Below are 20,364 nucleotides of genomic sequence, written 5' to 3'. Positions count from 1 at the left end.
AGGTACTACTTCATACCTATCAGATTGGCTAATAGAACAAAAAGGGAAAATGACAAATGTTGGAGGGGGTATGGAAAATTGGGACAATAATGCATTGCTGGTGGAGTTGTGAACTGACCCAACCTTTTTGGAGACCAATTTGGAACTATGCCCAAAGGGCTATAAAATAGTATATACCCTTTGATCCAATAATAAACCACTACTAGTTTTGTATTCCAAAAAAAATTTTTTTAAAAGAAAAATCACATACATGTACACAAATATTTATAGCAGTTCTTTTTGTGGTAGCAAAGAATTGGAAATTCAGGGATTGGCCATCAATTGGCGAATGGCTGAACAGGTTGTGGTATATGATGGAATACTATCATGCTATATGAAATGATGAGCTAGATGCTTTCAGAAAAACCTGGTAAGACTTATAAGAACTGATGCAAAGTGAAGTGAGCTGAATCAGGACAACATTGTACATAGTTACAGCAATACTGTACAATGATCATGACTTACCTATTCTCAGCAATATAATGATCCAAGACAGTTCGGAAGGACTTAATGAAAAATACTATCCACCTTCAGAGAAAGAACTGGAGGAGTCCTAATGCAATTAAAGCATACTTTTTTTTTTTACTGTCTTTATTTTTCTTGGGTTTTTGTTTTGTTTTGAGTCTGTGTTGTCTTTTGCAACATGGCTATTATGGAAATATGTTTTGCATGACTGCATGTGTATAATCTATATCAAATTGTTTACCATCTCCAGGTGGGGATAGGGGAGGGAAGGAGAGAATTTGAAACTCAAAATTTTTTTAAATGAGTGTTAAAAATTGTTTTTACATGTAATTTGAAAAAAAATATTCAAAAAGAAAGAGAAGAGGAACAGGTAGAATGAGAATCAGGAAAGAGTAATGTCTTGAAAACCCTGAAAGGTGTATCCATAAGGAGAATGAACAACAGTGGCAATTTGCATCAGATAGATTAAGAAGGATAAAGACTTTTACAAGGCCATCAGACTTGGTAATTAAGAGATCATTAATAACTTTGAAGAAGCAGTTTCAGCTAAGTGATAAGGTTGGAAGCCAGATTGCAAAGGGTTCCAGAATGAGTAAGAAGAGAAGAAATGGAGGCAGGAATTACATACAATTCTTTTGAAGGAGCTTGCGTGAAAAAGAGAGGAGTGATCAAGAATTATCGTTTGAGGGCATGGTAGGATCTACCGAAGACTTTTTAAGAATAGTGAAGACTTGGACATATTTGAAAGCAGTAGGGAAGAAACCAGAAAATAAGGAGATGTTGAAGATTCAAGAGAGAGAGGGGCTAATTGAGAATGAAAGCTACTAGAAAAGATGGAAGGGAATAGAATCAAGTACACTTGTACAGGAACTGACATTGGCAAGAAGAGACTCTGTCCTCTTTGTCAGAGACTTGGGGAAACAAGGAGAAGGTAGGGTTTTGTATTCCTCTTCGCCTTAATTTATTCCATCAATTTTTTTTTTGTCTTCTCTTCTATACCTGGCATTTCTATCCCCACAATAGATAATAATAGTGATAATGGATACCTTTGCTTTACCACTGATCTTAATGGAAAGGTCTCCAACCTTTAGCCATTAAATGTAATGTTTGCTCTAGATTTTAGATAGATACTACTTACTATATTAAGGAAAGTCCATTTATGCCTTTGCTTTTTAGTGTTTTCAATAGAAATAGGAGGTGGATTTTGTCGAAAGCCTTTCACATATTGTTTCTTATATGCTCTAAAATGTTTATAGTTTTTCTTATATTAAAGTAACTCTTTATTCCTGGGATGTATCCAAATTGGTTATAGTATATATAACCTTTTTGATATGTTGTCATGGCCTCCTTGCTAAGATTCTATTTGAAATTTGTGTGTCAGTGTGCATTAGGGATATTGATCTATGGTTTCTTTCTTTGCTTTGTTTCTTCCTGCTTTAGGCATCAAGATCACATTTGTCTCATAAAAAGTGTTTGGATGAGTGTCTTGTTTTTCTATTCTTGAAAGGTTTTTATAATGTTAGAATTAATCATTCTTTGAATATTTGATAGAATTCAGTTTTAAATATATCTGGTCCTAGAGAATTTTTTTTCCTTAGTTCATTTATGGCTTATTCAATTTCTTTTTCTGATATTGTGTTAAATAATCTGCTTCTTTTTCTGTAAATCTAGGTATAAGTATTCATTTTATTTATCAGCTTTATTGACAAATAATTGGACAAAAACCTTTTTAATGGTTTCTTGTATTTCCTCTCCATTTGTTGTGAATTTTCCTTTTCAAATTTCTGATAGGAACAGTTTGATTTTCCTCTCTTTTAAAAAATCATGTTAGTTGTGTATCTATTTTAATTTTTTAAAAAGTTGTATTTACCAATTCAACTCTTTTTTGCTTGGAGTTTTGTAAATCTCATATTTGATTTTCAGAATTTCTGTTTTGGTGATTAGATGGGAACTTTTCATTTGTTTAGGGTTTTTTTAGTTATGTGTTCAATTCACTCATTTGTCATTTCACTCATTGATGAAAGTATTTAGAGACAAAAATTTTCCCCTAAGGACTGCTTTACCTATATCCCATACATTTTGGTATATTATCTTATTTTCTATTGGTTTGAACTCAGGCTTTCCTGACCCTAGCTCCCTTTGCCACTAATTTTTGCTTTCCTCCTACCCTAACTTTTCTCCAATATTTCTGTAGGATTCTCACAGGTGTTGTCCTGGGCTTTGGTTTTCTTTATAATTGTTCCTTCTAGTGTGTTTTTAGAGCTCTAATTTAGGAAGATAAGGACCTGAAAAGGAAATCCTGATCCTGTTCCTTGTTATCCTGATCCTTTCTACCTTTCTGATCATGGGAAAGACACTTGTTTTCTCTAGGTCCTAGACTCCTTACCTATAAAATAGGGTATGGGACTGAAGAAGGTGGGGACATAGAAAGGTTGGACTCGATGAGCTCTTAAGTTCCTTCCAGCTCTAAATTCTATGATCTGTGTTAAAACTGTATTCATTTAGGGCAGCTAGGTGGTACAGTGGATAGAGCACCGGCCCTGGATTCAGGAGTACCTGAGTTCAAATCCGACCTCAGACACTTAACACTTACTAGCTGTGTGACCCTGGGCAAGTCACTTAACCCCAATTGCCTCACTTAAAAAAACAAACTGTATTCATTTATCCAATTGATAGTATTGGCAACTATTAATAATTAATAATAACTGATATTATTCATTCATATTAATGATATCCAGTTGATAGTATTCAATACTGATGATGTACAAAATACTGTGTTTGGGGTAGAGGTGAGAGGGATAATGGAACTCTATCAGACATGGCGCCTACTTTCCCGGAACTAGGGAGATAAGACATATACCTGAAAGACAATTAATGCAGGGCAGTGCCTGACTCTGTCCAAAAGAATACAACTTGTCTATATGAGAGAAGCTTTACTTCTGACAAGGATATTTAAGGAAGGTTTAAAGAATGAGTAGGATTTAGATAGGTGGAAAGGAGTAAGGAGTGCATCTTGAGACAGTTGGGATGGAATGAATTGAAGTGTGGATGAAGAAATAAGAAGGGTATGTTCTAGAACAGGGCTTCTTAAACTTTTTCTACTCACAACCTCTTTTTGCCTGAGAAATTTTTACACCACCTTAGGTATAGAGGTATATAAAATAGGCATATAAATCAAACATTTACTGCCACATTTTTCAGGACTCCCACATTCAGTTACATGATCCCATATGGGGTCACTATCCATAGTTTAAGAAGCTCTGTTCTAGAAGACCACAGCCCACTATTGTTCTTATCAGATAGACAAGTAGCTGCTTCAGCAACCCTTAGGGAGTCTCTATGTCTTCTTGTGACCCATACTCTCACCTCTAGTCTCCTCTTCCCATCATCCTTCCTTGGAAAAAAGACAACTGCTTCTCTCTCTGAGCTTCTTGCTCCATCTTCTTTGGTCAGAGACTAGAGTCTGTTTCTTAGTTCTAAATGTTCAGTGGTCTTATTCTTCCAGGATGATAATTTTGGGGCCATCACCATCCTCGAAGATCATCCACCTAGTTGTCAAAGGTCAAAAATCTGTGTTATTAGAGTACCCACACTGATAAAACAGATGTCGGAAGTACAACTAGTTCTTGCTTTACCTAAGTGGACCCTCCCATAGCCAGACAAAGACACAGCTGGAAGAGGAATAACAAAATAAGGGGCTGAGGACATACACGTGGTATAGGAGTATCGCTGGAGGGAAGGGGGTAGTGGATGCTTGGGTGGGTGACCAGAATGGAGCATGAGTTACCTCTCTCAGCAGGAAGTTTCAAGCCAAGTCCCCAAACAGGAGATCGTGGCAGGTTTTTCCATGCTCAGGTTCTCTTTGTAACGATTGGAATGATACCACCTGCTGGAGACTTACTGTAGGAGAGTTCCGCCCATGAAGCGAAGGTCTTTGAGGGCAAGACCAGGAGTCTCTTCTTTGGCGTCAGGAAATGACGTTGGCTAGTGGGAGGAAGAGGAAAGAGACTAGTGCTCTGTCTCCCGCTCTTTCCTGAGGACTCTGGCGGAGAAGGGAGCTAGAAATGCACTCTCCCTTTAATAGATAGGAATCCAGGCCTTTCTCTCTCTCTCTTTATCAAATTCTTATTCTCCTTAATAAATGCTTATAAGTCTAACTCTTGCTAAAGCTTATAAGTTATTGGCAACCACTCATTAGATATTTTAGACAGTTTAGCTAGAATTTTAGCCCTTAACACCTTCAAGGGTTTTTTAGGATGTTTTTTGTTTTGTTTTGGTGAGGGATAGGGTAAGAGACTGTGGAGCACTGAGGGGCAAGAAGAGAGAGAGAAAGTACAGTAAAGTTAACATAAGTGGGTTTTTTTAGAATATGAATTAACTGTCTACTGAATTCTAAGTGAGAGATTTGCTTTTTAAAAAAAAAATCATTTGGGGCTAGGATATAGAATGCCTTAAATGATAACCTAAGCAATCAGAACATGATTCTACAGGCAATGGAGAAACATTGAAGGTTTGGGGGCAGTAAGTGACATGATCAGTTATGCTGTAGAAAGACTCATTTAGGGGGCAGGTAGGTGGCACAGTGGATAAAGCCCCAGCCCTGGATTCAGGAGGATCTGAGTTCTCAGACACTTGACACTAGCTGTGTGACCCTGAGCAAGTCACTTAAATCCTCATTGCCCTGCCCCCCCCCAAAAAAAGAGAGACTAATTTAGCATCAGAGTGGAGGAAGATGAAGCTAAAGGAAGAATAATTAGGAGACTATAGAAATAGTCTAAATAGGAAGAAATGTGTCAGCACAGTGGGGAAAAGAGCACTTCAACTCCCTCTCAACTATGAAACAAGAGGGCTCTAAATCCTAAGATCCTTTAATCTTTTAGACCTTAATGGACACTGACATTCCCCTAATCACTCAGATTTTTTACTCCTCACTCTGTCTTATCCCAACCCTGCCATCAATATCCAGTCAAGGCTGCCAGTTACTTCCCCAAATTTCTTTCACTCTACATTCCAACCAGATTGACCGACTAACTGTTCTGGGAATCTAGCATTCTATCTCCTGTCTCTCTGCCTTTGCATGAGCCATTCCCACCCACCCGCACCCCAAATTCCCCATCCCTTTCCCAGAATGTCCTCTCTCCTTTCTCCCTCTTAAAATCCCTAATTCATTTCATGGCTCAATTCACCTTCCCACTCCACATTTCCAATCAGTTGCCAAGTCTCATTGACTATACCTCCACAACTTTTCAAATATGTTCCCTTCTTTCTAGGATGGATGCTACTACCCTAGTTCAAGTCATCAACACCTCTTGCCTGAAATATTGTAATAGCCTCCTAATTGGCTTCCTTATCTCACATCAAGAGAATTGGTCTTCAATTCATCTTCCACACAACTGCCAAAATGACTTTTCCTAAAATACAAAAGAGGCCTGACTAAAGTACCTAAATATCTGAGCATATGTCCCACTCAATAAACCCCAGTATCTATAAGCTTTGGGACCAAATGTAATTTCCTCCGTTTGGCATTTCAAACCCTTTATAACCTGGTTCTAACCTACCCTTCTATCCATATGATGCATTTTCCCCCTTCAGAACAAGGTCTTAGTACGGCAGTAGAACTAGAAGCCAGATTGCAAGGGGGTGATGAGCTAATGGGTAGTAAAGAAGAGGTAATATGTATATAAATTACTCTTTCACAAAGTTTGGTGGTGACAGGAAGAGGAAATATAGGACAGTAACTGTAGGGATGGAAGCAGGGTCAAGACAAGATTTTTTTTTGGTAGATGGTGTAATTGTTCAGGTAAACCATTGTGCCCCTATGAGTTAAAATAGCTTTCTTGACAAAAAAGTAAGTCAATTAGTTCAAAATGTGGGTTAGTGCTTCTGGGTATTTGAAGGGGGATCTTTTTCTTTTTTAGTTCATTTAGAAACATAGCCATAGGGCAATCACATAACTACTTCTCAGCAAATCTCCAGAATTGCAACTGTATGACTTAATATTTAATATAGATATCTAGAACTTCAAATCTGGTCCATAAACTTTCTCCAAAGTCATAAGAATATCAAACTATTAGCATTTACTTCACTTTTAACTTTTTGACTTCTGGGTCACCAGTTCAAATTCTGCTGACTTATTAAGTACCTACTAGGTGCAAAGGACTAGCCTTAGGTGCCCTGACCCATATCCTGACCTATATAGTACCACCAACATCATCTTTATCATTACAGTTTTTTATTGTGTATCCAAAGGATATAATGCCTTGTTTTGGTTTTGGGGTGGTTTTTTTTGTTGTTTTTGGTGAGGCAATTGGGGTTAAATGACTTGCCCAGGGTCACACAGCTAGTAAGTGTCAAGTGTCTGAGGCTGGATTTGAACTCAGGTCCTCCTGAATCCAGGGCCAGTGCTTCATCCACTGTGCCACCTAGCTGCCCCATGCCTTTTTTTGTAATACATAGAAAAGTGGTTCTGCTTTAATTGGGACTAGTGAGGGTGAAATGTATTTCTGACAATGTGGCCTGGGTATAGTGCAGTCTAGAACCAGGAAATATGATTCTGGATTACACTGTTAGTATATACAGAAAGGATAGTTGTTTAAATGGACCAGATATCATCTCAAATCTAAACAAAGTTGGTGATAGGATCATGAACTTAAAACCTTTAAGATCACCTAAGCCAACCCCTTTGAATTTATGGATGAAGAAACTAAGACCCAAAGATATGAAATTACTTGACCAAAAGTCATACAGGCAGTAACAGAAACAGGATTGAATTCATATCTTCTGATTCTAACTCCAGAGCTCTTTCTATAAGGCTCTATAAGTTTAAGTTGTTAAACTAATGTCCGGACATTCTATGATGTCAATTAAAATTTCCCAATGTCCCTTCTATAGAGATATCCAAATATTTTTGGTAGTATAAGACAAAAGAAGCATGGATAATTGATGTCCACAAATAATCAGAATCTTTACTTTAAAAAATGGATTCAACTGCTTCCCTCACCAACCTTATGACCAAAGGTGCTGATAAAACAGCAAATTTTACTGATTTGTATTTTATCATTTTTTCCCCATTGCCCACAGTCTGGCAAAAGTGATAATAAACTGTAAAAAGCCCCATCTCACGGTAAACTTAGCTACAAAATATAGTCTATAACAAAGTTCACTTTTTTTTTTACCCTTTATAATAATTTGTTTCTGTAACTTAGACTTAAAAATCTCTACTTCAAGGGTCTGTGGTTTTATTAGTGTAAATCTTCCCTCTGCTGATAGAGATTGCAACTCTTCTGTTTTCATAAATAAACAACCCATGGCCAAAAAATGTTAGGACCATACACCAATCTAGTGATGAAGCTCTCCAGATTGGTCAGGCTGGTTCAGCTGACAGGCACTCTGTTGCTGCAATCCTGCTAAAAATCTGCCAGTTTCACTCCATTGGCAGCATGTATGGTCACCTCTGTTCCACAATGAAGTATCAGATTAAGCTCTGGTATTGGTTAGATTTGTTACGCCAATAAATTTCACTAATCATAAAATGTTCAAGAGTTCTCAATAATTAATTGTTTATTTTTTACAAGTACTTATTATCTCTCTTCTCACTGCCCTCTCCTTTTTTGGGGGGGCAAAAGAGAAAAACAAAACAAATTCCCACATTAGCCATGTCCAAAAATGCATTCCTGATTCTGCTTTTGAATTCCCATCGCTACACTGGCAGGTGGTAGGTGACATGTTTGATCTTTATTCCTCTAGACAAATGGTTTATTATTGCATTGATAGATTTCTAAAGTCTTTCAAGGTTGTTTTTCTTTATAACGTTGCTGCTGATTTTAGAAATTCATCTTCTAGTTTTCCTCAGTTCATAGAAGTATTCATTTCCTTTGAAACTGTCCATTTCATCTTTTCTTGTGGCAGGGTAACATTCCATTCCATTTATATATATCATAACTTGTTTACACTTTCCCCAATAGGAGGGCAGCCAATGAAATTCACCATTAAAATGACCTCATTAAGATCAGATATCTCAATTTTTTTAAAGGAAATTTGAATATTTTAAATTCTTTTAGAAAATTTGGATAGTTCAGTAACAAATGAACTCACGTGGATTTCTCTTCATTTACACATGATATAGCATGGTAATGGCATGGGAGTAAATATTATAGTATGATAGGAGAAATGATAGCCAATTAAACTCCACATACATTTTGCATATACATAACAGAAGAGCTAAAATTAAGATCTAAAGCTTGAATCTGTCTACATTAGATTTTAAACTTTAGAAACTTCTAACCTTACCTAGGGAGATGTAGTTGTCCCTTCTCCCAGTTTTATCATCAGTACTGTATAACAAAGGAAAAAATACACATATCATTAGGCACTACTGCTTCCTTTCCTGAGGGAAACCTACATTCCTTTGCCTTGCAAGGTTAAAAAGATCCTAGAACTATAGTCAAAAACTTTGGGCAAAACAGGAAGATTACCAGGTGTCAATTGTTAACTGAATTCTCCTTTGGTTACTAGGGTCATTTACTGAATTAGATTTCCTCTGCCTAGTGTTTTGAAATTGTAATGCAGCAAAAGTGGAGGTAACCAACCACCTTCAGGCCACTCGAAGACTTATGCAGATAGCTAACTGCCTCACCATTTCAATGGAGAGCACCCCAGTAAAGGAAAGACGGTTGGAAGAGCCTTCTTTCTGTTCTAAGATTCTGCAGTCTCTGTTCTTACTCCCTTCAAGGGCTCTGACCCATTCAGCTGCAGCTGCTTTTTAGCAGTCTAGCAAAGTAGGCCTGGACTTTGAGTCCCGGGTATGCAGAAAATAGGATGGAGGCTCTGACTGGCTCTTGCCCGATAGTTTCTCAGGTCCTGCCCTCCCACCTCCAGGCTCCCTGAGCCTCCACTGATTGTCCCTTCTCTGGCTTTCAGAAGCCCTCAATAGAGGCTCTCTTACAGTTATTGTAGTGAACTGCTCCCTTTGATCAAATATTTTTCTTTCCATTCTCTGGCTGTATTCATCCTTTCTCTTGGTGTTTTTATGTGTTAAAATCTAATCTGAGTTCATACCATTTCACTAGATGATCTTCAGTTGCAATTAAATAGATTTTAAACTGAACAAACTTCAAAACAAAAGGAGCTCCATTTTATTCCATACTTAATCCTATAAACACATTTCAAAAGTACTTTCTTCAGTATTCAGTAACCAAGGCAAGTGGATATAACTTTTCTTTTGTTTCTTTTAAGTTAGGAACTAAATCCTTTTTCTATACCCTGCCATCTGGAGCATACACAATCCCTCAAACCTACCAATGTCGGTCCCCCTCAACCTTCCCTTCATAACCAGCAGATCTCCCTTTCTCTAGATCTGGTTACTGAAGGGTCAGCACTCACTCTGCTGGAAAGTGGTCCTTCTAGCTCTCTTATTGAAACTTTCCCAGTATATAATCTCCATATCCTTCACTGGGGAGGGGGAGGGACCTTCTCTCCTCCAATAATATCAGGCAAAAAAAAAGTTTACATTAATCATAGTTAGCTAGAAAGAAACTTACCTTGTAGTCTTTTAAATACAAAATTCCAGTTCTGAAATGCAGGCACAGTACATGTGAGATAGATTACTCAAAGCCCCTAAATTGTCATCCCATGAAATAACATTTGTGAAATGGAAATTAAATTAGATAAGAGAGTGAGGGGAAAAAACAGTCAAGAGACCATGTTAGAGTTGAAAATTACACTGGTAAATACAATACTTCTATACTATTAGATCTGTAATTTCATCAGACACATATCTCAATCCCTTTACACCTTAGTAAATGGTCTCTAAGAGTCTTCCTGGGATGCCCCGGCTGAGACTATGTATTGCTTGGTGGCTAGCCTTCTGGTGATGTCAGTCAACTGTCAACAATGTGCCTGGCACTGTGCTAAATGCTGGGAATAATACAAATAGAGTGTCTCTCCTCACTTAGCTAGGCTGTTCCTCAGACTACCCATAGAGTCTGTCCTTGGGCTATACCCCAAACCTTTCCAGATTGGTTTGACCTGTTTTATGCTCTTTTGGTATAGCCCCCCAAAACCCAGGTCATAACCACACCACAATGAAGGCAGTGAGGTAGGACTTTAGTGTAGTTTAAATGTAAAAGGGCAGGTATTTAGCTGACGCTTAAAGAGCGATGGCAAAAGTCATAAAATGAGGTGATACTGTACCTCTTGAAATTGAAAACACTGTTACTGGAGTTGTAGCAAAAACAGTTTTGTAGAATAGCTTGCAGTAAAGCCTAAAGCTAGGAACCTTTTTTAAATAATAAAGAAGCAGTAAGTTATGCATTTCAAATAAAGCTTAATGTCGAACTCAAGTTGTCAGTCTCTTCCGTTGGCTTTCTGTCTTTGCAGTTCATATGCAGATTTGAGCTTTTGCCTCCTGGAATGAGTAACGAGGAGAAACTTCTTCTTCTTTTTCTTTGTTCCTTGGCAAATAGCAATTGTGGAAAGAGAAAGTGTCTGCCTGTGAATAGTCCGCACTGCTTCTTTAGATCAAAGATAGCCTTTCTCCTGTTCTAGAAGAGTGCCGAACAAAATAATACATTCAGGGAATTGTATTAGTTTAAGGAGTTCAAGTTTGTTCCATTTTTAAAAAATAAAGCAACATTTTTTTCCTGTTAAAAAAAAAAAAGGACGCATCTTTCTAACTGCTTGATTCTTTCTGTATATCCCCAAAAGTGCAATTTTGGCTACATAGTATAGCCGACTGATATTGGTATGGTCCTGTTGCATGAAGAAGTCAGTTGTGCTAACATCTAAGAAATTCATCTATTAAAGAGGATGATTGTACCCGAACATTTCTGAGGTCCCGCTAAAATTCTACGTCTCTATGAAAGTAATGTGGTTAGTAAAGCTACCTCTACTTTACCTTACAATAAGGGATAAGGGCAAAAGTTCCAAACGTGCTTGTCATATCCAATTTAATTGAGGGTCCTGCTAATTGTGTTTAGATAGCGCTCACTGAAACTTTTTTCTCCTAAAGTAGTGGGTTTGTGTGTGTGTGTGTGTGTGTGTGTGCGTGTGTGCGTGTGCGTGTGCGTGTGTAGACCTGCCCTAGGGGTGGTTTTGTACTGGGAACATAAAAATATTTTCGTTTCTGGAAATAGGTTGACGTCAACTGGAAACTGTTTTTTGTTACTTTGTTTCCCGGAGCATCCAAACGGGCACACTGCTTCAGGCAAACGGCATAGAATTCAAAGCAGCACCCGATTAAGGAGAGAAAGAAGTGGGCAGCCTACTCCCTGGGCAAGACCCAAGTGTGTTTCTGCTGTTCGGTACTTGCCTATTCCCTTGCACAAGTGTAGGGACACACCTCAAGACTCTTGGGCAGAGTTCTGTAAACGGCTTTTGTGGGTACTTTCGGCATGCGTAGAACATAGCCGTAATCAAAACTCATTATAAGAGATAGATGAGACTCGATTTTCCACACTGTTGTCCAAGTTCCCAGCCCAGGCAGGGCAGGACCTTTTGAACCACTCGGAAAGAGACGGAGACAACGGAGAACTTGAGAGCATCCCTAGTAAATGAGGCAGGCTGTCTTGGGCTTCAGAAGGGTCCTTTCTACAGTGACTTCTTTTAAATGACTCGATTCTCTCGTGTGTGTGTGTGTGTGTGTGTGTGTGCGCGCACACACAATTTAGCCATACACCGCCCTGGGCTCTGGGAAGCTAACACGCCTTTCTACATATTTCAAAGGGGCGGGGGGGGGGGGAAGGGAGCGGTGGCGGCTGCGTTAGACTGGGCTAGCCGCCTTTCTTCCTTCACCTAGAGTAAAGATTCCTGTGGGAGCTAACTACCAGCACAGCCTTCTAACCCTAGGGGCTCACTCACACACAGCCTTCCGGGATGGATCTCTCCAAATGCTTAGTGGGAGGATTGTTCTTCCCACTAACCCCGAAGGCAATTGGGGCGGGGAGGCAAGAAAAGGGACTTGCTTTAACTTGCTTACCACCTGGAACGATTTTTCCCTCGGTTCTGCCCCAGTCCATCAAAAAAAGCTGCAGTAAAACTTAGAACGAAGGTAGTTTAGGTAGAGCAGACAAAAAGTAAACTTTACAGTATAGCAAACATCAAATCGCCATTCTATGCATGCGTGTATATGCATGCGTGTATACACATATTCTATGCATGCGTGTATACACATATATGTAACTTTTCAGTGATGGATAAAGCGTTTTATTGGGGCTGGGGAGGAGTGGGAGGTGGGAAGTAGCGACTGAAGTGGCTGTAGGTCTTTGCTGAAATGAGTTTGATAGGAACCCAAACCTTAAGTAATGTACAATAAACTTGGATGGCTGGGAAAATAAAAGACCTGGGACAAGCGGACCCCGCAGCTAGAACCCGTTCTTAGACTCGGTATCCTATCCATCTCCTCCCGACTCCGGAGATCGCTATGAACCCTGGTGGCATAAAAGGTCATTTTGTGTAATGGTACACGTGTTTATGGTCCCAAAGAACATGCCTGTTCTATATCAACGAAGATCAAGGCAAGGACTGGGGGTCACCTACTTTTAGGGAGTACCTGCCAAGAACTGGGGCGAGAACTAGGGCGAAACAGTGTCTCTGGATTGTTGCCACTTGACCCCACCCTCTAGCCCCAGGAGCCTGGGTGTGTTAGGGTTATGGGTTTGGGTAGAAATGGTGCTGTTTCCCAACTCTTTTTTCAGGAACCGTCCCCTATATCTGAATGTTCTGTCTACTCTACTTTGCTTCTCGGCTTCCTTCAAGTTTCAGCTAAAATCCTACCATTCTTCGAGAAGCCATTCCCAACTCTCTCCCACCCCCACTCGCCCCTTACTGTTTAGTGACTTTCCTCTGAGATTACCGCCAATTTACTCTGAACGTCTTCTCTGTACATAGTTGTTTGCATGTTGATATTCCTAATTAGACTGTGAGCTCCTTGAGGGCAGGAGCTATAGTTTTTCCTCTCTTTGGTATCTTCAGCAGTACCTGGCACATAGTTAAGTGCTTAAATAGATGCTTGTTGACTTGACTTCGTGGTTACACTCTTGCTTGCACGGGGTCTAAGGGAGCTTTTGCCCTCCAGGTTTATTCAGCGCCCTTGACAGTTGCCGATAAGTCCGAACCTTGACGTTGGGGGGACCGCGGCGCGGAAGCTACTTTCTCCAATCCCAGTTCACTTTCTCTGCTTGGCCGGGCCGGGGATGGAGATGGCCACTGCTCGGACCCGGAGGAAGCACTTGCCCCGGGTGGGGCGTCAGCCTCTCTCTCACCAGAGGGAGGATGGGGGAAGGGTGGCCAGACTGCGAGGAGGGGTCCCAGGGGTCTCTAACACCTCCCCCCCACCCCCGCCCCCAACCCCCCGCGACGCGTCCACCTCTGCTCATGCCCCTCCCTTTCTCTCGCTCTCTCTTGCTCCTTCCTCTGGCTGGACGCGCGCGGACTTGCCCCAGACCTTCGGGGAGCGCCCCGGGCCTTTCATGACAACTTAAAAGTGTCTGTCGGAGGAGTCCAAAGGGACGAGGCCGATGCTGGGCGTGTTTCGCTCCTTTGCGAGAGTCGGAAAGTGAGCTGGGAGCCGCGCGCTGGCCCCGGGCCCCCGCGCCTCGCCTCGCCTCGCCGCCAGCGAGTAGGTGGGGGAGCAGCCGCCGCCGCCAGCCCTGTCCCTCTCCCAAGCCTCGCCGGCTGCGCCCTGGCCGCGGGCGGGGAGGGGTGCGGGGCTCTCCTCGTCTCCCTCCTCCACCCTTCTCATTACCTACCTGCTCTACTCCGCTCCGGGCGGCCGGGGAAGCTCCTGGCAGCCCCCGAGAGCCGGGCCGCCGCCGCCCGCAGCAGCAGCAGCAGCAGCAGCCGCCCCCCACCCCGAGCTCCGGGGGGCGATGAGGGGGCGGGGGAAGGGGCGCCGCTCCTCGGGCATTACTTAGAGAAGTGAGGCCACCCCTCTCGCCGGTCCGCCCTCCCAGGGCCGGGACTGCCACTCTCCAGCCAGAGGGTAAGTTGGGCGTGTTTCTTTCCCCTACTCCCCCTCCTCTTCCCTCCCCCCAATTTTTTTCCCTTAAAACTTTTCCTTTAGGGGTGTGTGTGTGTGTGTGCGTGTTGGGGTGATGGGGGGGCGGAGGTGTAAGGTGCATTTACTCCTCTATACTCCTCTCTCGGTCCGACGTACCCTCCCAACTTTGCACCCTCCCTCCATCCCGCTTGTCTCTGCCCCGCCGCGGCGCGGCTGGTGCTGACAATTGGAGCGCGGCCCCTTTAAGAGCCCGGCTTTGCCTCCCGGTAGCTGAAGGTCATTAAACACAAAAGCTCTCAGCGCTGCGGTCCAATATAGCGCATGCGCCCTGCCCGAGGACTGGCAGAGAGACGGCAATATGGCGAGAATGCCTGGCAGCGGGGACTGTAACACCAGCCCCAGCAGCAGCGCCAGCGCCAGCGCCGCCGCCGCCGCCGAGAACAATGGGGAGCGGGGCGAGGGCGAGCGCGGCGGCAGCGGCGGGGGCAGCAGCCGGCCGAGCCATCCGCACTACTGCAGCGCGGGCGAGGAGGAGGAGGACGACGACGACGACGAGATCCAGGAGGTGCAGATAACGGGGGACGAGGAGGAGGAGGAGGAGGAGGACGGAGGTGGGGGGCTGGAAGAGGAGGAGGAGGAAGAGGAGGAGGAGGAAGAAGAGGAGGAGGAGGAGATGGGTCTGGACTGGGACGAGCCCCTGGAGCCCGAATACTCCGCCGGGGAGGAGCTGGAGCCCGAGCCGGTCCATATGATCCATATGGACCAGAGCACGGAGCTAGACCCGGAGTCGGAGCCGCTGCTGCTGCCGCCCCGCAGCGGGCCGGCCGAGGACCCGGAGCTGGACCCGGACCTGCTGCAGCGCCCCGAGCGGGCCCGGCTGAGCGAGAACACCCGCTTGGCCACCCGCTATGCCGTGCGCATCTTCCGGGAGTACCTGAGCGAGAAGTCGCAGAGCCCGGACTTCGAGACCATGGACAAGGGGGCGCTGTGCCGGGTGCTGCGCTCCTTCTACGCCGAGGCCCGCTCCAAGAGCGGGCAGCTCTACAGCAAGTCGTCGCTCATCAGCATCCGCAGCTCCCTGAACCGCTACCTCAACGAGCCCCCCTACTGCCGCACCCTGGACCTCACCAAGGACCCCGAGCTGCGCAGCGCCAACCTGACCCTGGCCGCGGTCATCCGCAAGCTGGAGGAGCAGGGCGCGGGGCCGGTGGTCCAGAAGCAAGCCATCACCCGCGCCGACCTGCGCAAGCTGTACACCTCCAGCGTCTTCAGCACCAACACCCCCTTCGGGCTGCTCAACAAGGTCTGGTTCGAGACGTGCATGTACTTCTGCACCCGGGGCCGGGAGAACCAGCGCGAGCTCGAGGAGGACTCTTTCGGGCTGGCCATGGACGAGGACGGCCGCAAGTTCGTTTACTTCAAGTCCCTGGGGCCCTATCACAAGTCCCGCTCGTCGTCCTGGAGCAAGAAGCGGGCGGAGAGCAGCGACGAGGAGAACCTGCCCCGCATGTACGAGACGGGCACGGAGTTCTGCCCCTACGCCAGTTTCGTCAAGTACCTGTCCAAGCGCAACCCACTCTGCAAGGCGTTCTTCCAGAGGCCCCGGGACCATTGCAACGAGGGTGATGTGACCTGGTACGAGAACAAAGCCATCGGCAAGAACTTACTCGGCACCAGGATGCAGATGCTCTCCAAGGCGGCCAAGCTGTCCAAAACGTACACCAACCACTGCATCGGCGCCGTCTCTATTGCCACTCTCAACAGCATCGCAGGCATAGGCACCAAGCTGGGACCCCCCGCCCCGCAGGGCTGCTACGCCGAGGCTCTGAACGGGGGAGCTCGCCACCACCACCACCACCACCATCACCACCCCCACACCCCCCACCATCACCACCGCCCCCAGCCGCCTTCGCTGGGGAACACTTACATCCTTCCCAAAGAGAACCAGGTGGTGGCCGACGTGAAAGCCGAGGCTGCACCCAAGCGGGCCCTGTACGAAGCCGTGTTCGGGCCGGGTGAAGTCTGCGGTCCCTCTTCCCCCAAAAGACTGTGCATCCGCCCCTCGGAGTCAGTAGATGCGGCGGCGGTGGTGGTGGTTTCGGTGAAACACGACCCCCTGCCTCTTCTTCCCGAAGTCAATGGGCACCGAAGCACCAATTCTCCCACAGTAGTTTCACCTGCTATTGTTTCCCCCGCCCAGGTAACCAAAACCAAACTCTATGCATGAAATGTTTCTCTGGTGCCACTTCGGGACTAACTTTTTGTGCTAATGCAGGTCTGTGCTTTTTGGCCGTTTAAAAAGAAATAGAAAGTGAAGTGCGTTGAATCGTTTCGCTGTGCTGTTGCAAGTTTGGCTTTCTTGGAGATTTAAGGGAAGATTACTTTTAAACCAGTGATATGAGAGCAGGCAGGCAAATCACTGCTGAGCAATAGCTTTTAAAACTTCTGTGTGCCAAGAGCAATAGGATTAGCTGAACTACTGCAGCCTCTCAAGAGTTATGTAAAGCCATTTAAGTTAGAGAAGTTTTGTGTGTCTATGGTTTATGGGCATGCTGTGTAAATGAACCGATTTTTAAAGATACTTGTCCTGAATAGAATGACCATAAAAATATTCCATTCCATATCCTTGATCACTTTTGAAGTTGGGGGGGGGGAAAGGGGGGGGAGAAGTATTCATCATTATAAATCATTAAAACTCCAACCACAGTTCCCGGAGGCTTTTGTTTTTGTTTTGGTAAGAAAGCATTTAGCTTCAGGAATACATTTACATTGTTAGCTAGACTTAGATGCCAAAATATACTGCAACAAATAATTCTGAGACCTAAGTAGCATCAGGTAGAAAATGAAGCTTGGTTTGTAGTTAGGGTAAATTAAACTCAACTTGTTTAAGTTATTGTTCCAGTGAAGAGTTGCAGTTACAAGCTAATTAACAAATATTTATTGTGTGCCTACAGTGTGTAGAGCACTGTGCCAGGCACTATGAAGAATATAAAGAGAAGTTGGAGAAACAAGACAGAAACACCCATTGTGCATACATTATGTATAGGTAATCACAAAACAAAACAAGTGGAAGCAGTACTTAACCGGGAATTGAAAGACCTGGGTGCCAGTCCTAATCCTGTGTCACTGATTTGCAGAGTAAATTCAGACAAGTCAGTTAATCTCTCTGGACCTTAATTTATTCATCTGTGAGATGATAGAGTTTAAATGATCTGCAAGGCCTCTCCCAAGAACTAGAGTTCCTAAACTCAATGATAAATGGCCAGTTCGAAGAGTAGACAGCAAGTGCTATAGGAATCCAAGAGAGAAAGAGATCATTGATAGTCAGAGAAGGAAGACTTCCTGTCTCTTTACTCCTGGTGGGGTGGGGAGAAAACAAATAAACCTTGAGTACTTTAAAACTATTTTTACTTTCGAGATTCTGTTGCTCCTGAGATTGGAATAAGTTGCCTTTTCAAAAAATAGAATGGAATTTAAAATTACTATTCTCCTGTCTAACCCCCTTCTCCCAACCCCGCCCCCCCCCCAACCCCTCCCTAGTCTGTTAGAGGAACACTTCAGAATTTTTGCCTACTCATCATTAAGAAAAAGTAGGAATCTCAACTGTAAGTCAGGCCACTTAATGAACAGATGTAAGGTACCTCTGTGCTTTTTCCAAAGTGGAAATTCCTGTTCTGGACAAACCGACCCTTTCAAACAGTTTACCAGCTAATCAGCAAGCCTCAAGGCCAAATGAGAAAGGGGGCTGTGAATGGTAACATAAACATGGAGGTTCTCTAAAATACACATGACCTGTAGGCTGTGTGTATCTTTGTATTTCTAGTGTGGACAGTTCATTTGTGATATTATTAAGAAGAATGGGGAAATCTTTTTAAGTTACTTTAGTTTGTTCTCTTAAAAAAAACCCAAAACACTGTAATAAGCCTTTGGTCCCTTGGTAAAACAGTAACTTATTTTAAATAGAGTGGTTTAGATTGTTAACTGAACAGATAAAAGTGTGAAGTTTGTGTTTATCAGAAGTTCTATTTACTTTGGGAAAGTAGTAGTCCAAGGAGACAGCTTTTTGTCATACTTTCTTATTATCCCCTTGGGGTCATGTCAGACTAGGAATAGGAAGTAGCATTTTGTTTCACCAGACATGCATGTGTACTTTCTCTTAGTTTTCTTTCCACTTATTTAATTTGTGTTAAATCCTGGATCTATGAAATTGTGTACTAACACTTACACTTTCTCTTGGAAGTACTATAAGATAATTCCAGTGTTGAGTTTAAGGCTCCTTGTACTGAATGTGGATTTTTCTGTCCATATTATCAAACTCTTCAGACATGGTCAATACAGATTGAAACCCATCGAAGTGTTTGTTTTCTAAGTACAATGCCATTTAAACCTGAAACCCAAGTTTTCATTCATGGTAGAATCACATTCTTCCACATCCTTTTTTTCTTTCCGTTTTTAAGCAGAATTAAAAACTTAAAAGGAAGCCTTTAAAACAGTAACTCCTGTGGGACTGTGTATTAAGCCTGAGGATCATAAATATGGAATGAACTTTTTTAGTTTAAATGGAAAGCTGATATGAAACTTTTTCCCTCCTGTATTTATTAAAACGGCTATAACGATTGAGGTCTTGAGCATTTCCTGGGGATTAATGGCCGGCTGGGGTTAATGGCCCGAGGCATTGCCTTAGGCCATCAACTCTTCCAGCTAGTCATTAATCCCCAGGAAATGCCCTGTACCTCGAACCTCAATCGTTATTACTTAATTATAAACTTAGGCTTTCTAACCTTATTACTGACTAGACCTCATCAAGTGGTGTGACACCAAATTCCACTGTTGACCAGTATTACAGATTTCTTGATAATTTAGAGGTCACAGACTGATACTTTTTTTGTCCTCCAACATTGCAAGTTACTTTTTTTTTTTAAAGTTATTTTAACTGAATGTTAGTTCTGAATATAACTAAATTCTGCTCTTAAATGTATAGACACCCATTTTGTCACTCTTTGGGCACTTTGTTCCTACAGAAAGTTTGATGAGTTGAAAAAATGAAAATGTTCTATTGAGGATTAATGGGAGCATGTAATTTCAATTTTTACTCATTTAAAAGTATGAATTTCAAGGACCTAGACCTTATTGATTTTTAAATAGCTGCTTCATTCAGAGATGTCCTAACATTTTTAACTGTACTGGATTGTTATGGTGTCAGTCCAAGGAAGAAGAGGTGGTTTCACTGTTTATTTTATCACAGTGCTTGTGATCTAGGATCATCTAGGCATTGCTCCAACTTTATGGCTCTGGGAAGGAAATCCTGTACAGTGCATTTGAAAAGATTTAGCACCATATCCCCATCACAGCTTCACTGCAGTTCCTCTTTGCCCTGAAATACAGCACTTTCTATGTCATTGACAAGAGTAGTTCTGTATAGGCTGAAGATAGAAGTGTGTAATTTTACAGGCTCATCTTTCACATCACTGGGAGATGGGATAATAGTAAAAGTCTGTTTTAGCTGTCTCGGTTAAATAATCGTTCCAGTTTTATATACTATTTATCCAGTAGTAAACAAAGGTCCACAGATAAGTCTGTGAAATCGGACTTGGAAATATCCATATGCTCACTGCTGTAAATTCTTCAGTTTAGCTTGCTTTAACTCTGCTTTCTTTCCAGACAAATACCTTATAAGTATCCCATTAGCACAAAAGCTAACCAAGACTAAGAAGTTTATCCACTGAAGCAATCAGTTGTTGTTCACTGTCATGACTGTGTACCTAGGCAGGAGCTCTGTAGATCTCGAGCTGAAAATAGGACCAGCTCCTTGATTTGGAGCACATGATTTTTCATTGCTTTCAGTCTTTGAAGAGAAGCCATAT

At 42.9% G+C, this 20,364-nt stretch overlaps 1 protein-coding gene across 3 annotated transcripts in view; it reads left to right on the top strand.

Moving 5' to 3' along the window:
* The window catches only part of KCTD1 (potassium channel tetramerization domain containing 1), a 259,929-nt gene that overhangs the window by 112,669 nt on the left and 126,896 nt on the right, over positions 1-20,364 (top strand). Inside the window, exon 1 of one of the 3 annotated variants that reach the window (XM_043976325.1) lies at positions 14,351-14,482. The exons of 1 other annotated variant lie outside the window; for it this stretch is intronic. Coding sequence is in view for 1 of the 2 variants with exons in the window: in XM_043976323.1 (XP_043832258.1) it covers positions 14,859-16,700 (1,842 nt within the window). In the remaining variant the exon portion in view is untranslated. Of the gene's footprint in view, positions 1-14,350; positions 14,483-14,719; positions 16,701-20,364 lie in introns of those variants that run through there. One more of the 3 variants, XM_043976323.1, reaches the window with a different exon arrangement.

This window comes from Dromiciops gliroides, chromosome 1 (assembly GCF_019393635.1).
Source record: "Dromiciops gliroides isolate mDroGli1 chromosome 1, mDroGli1.pri, whole genome shotgun sequence".
NCBI lineage: Eukaryota > Metazoa > Chordata > Mammalia > Microbiotheria > Microbiotheriidae > Dromiciops > Dromiciops gliroides.
Note: the sequence above shows the minus strand (reverse complement) of the source record. Positions and strands in the feature narration are given on the sequence as shown.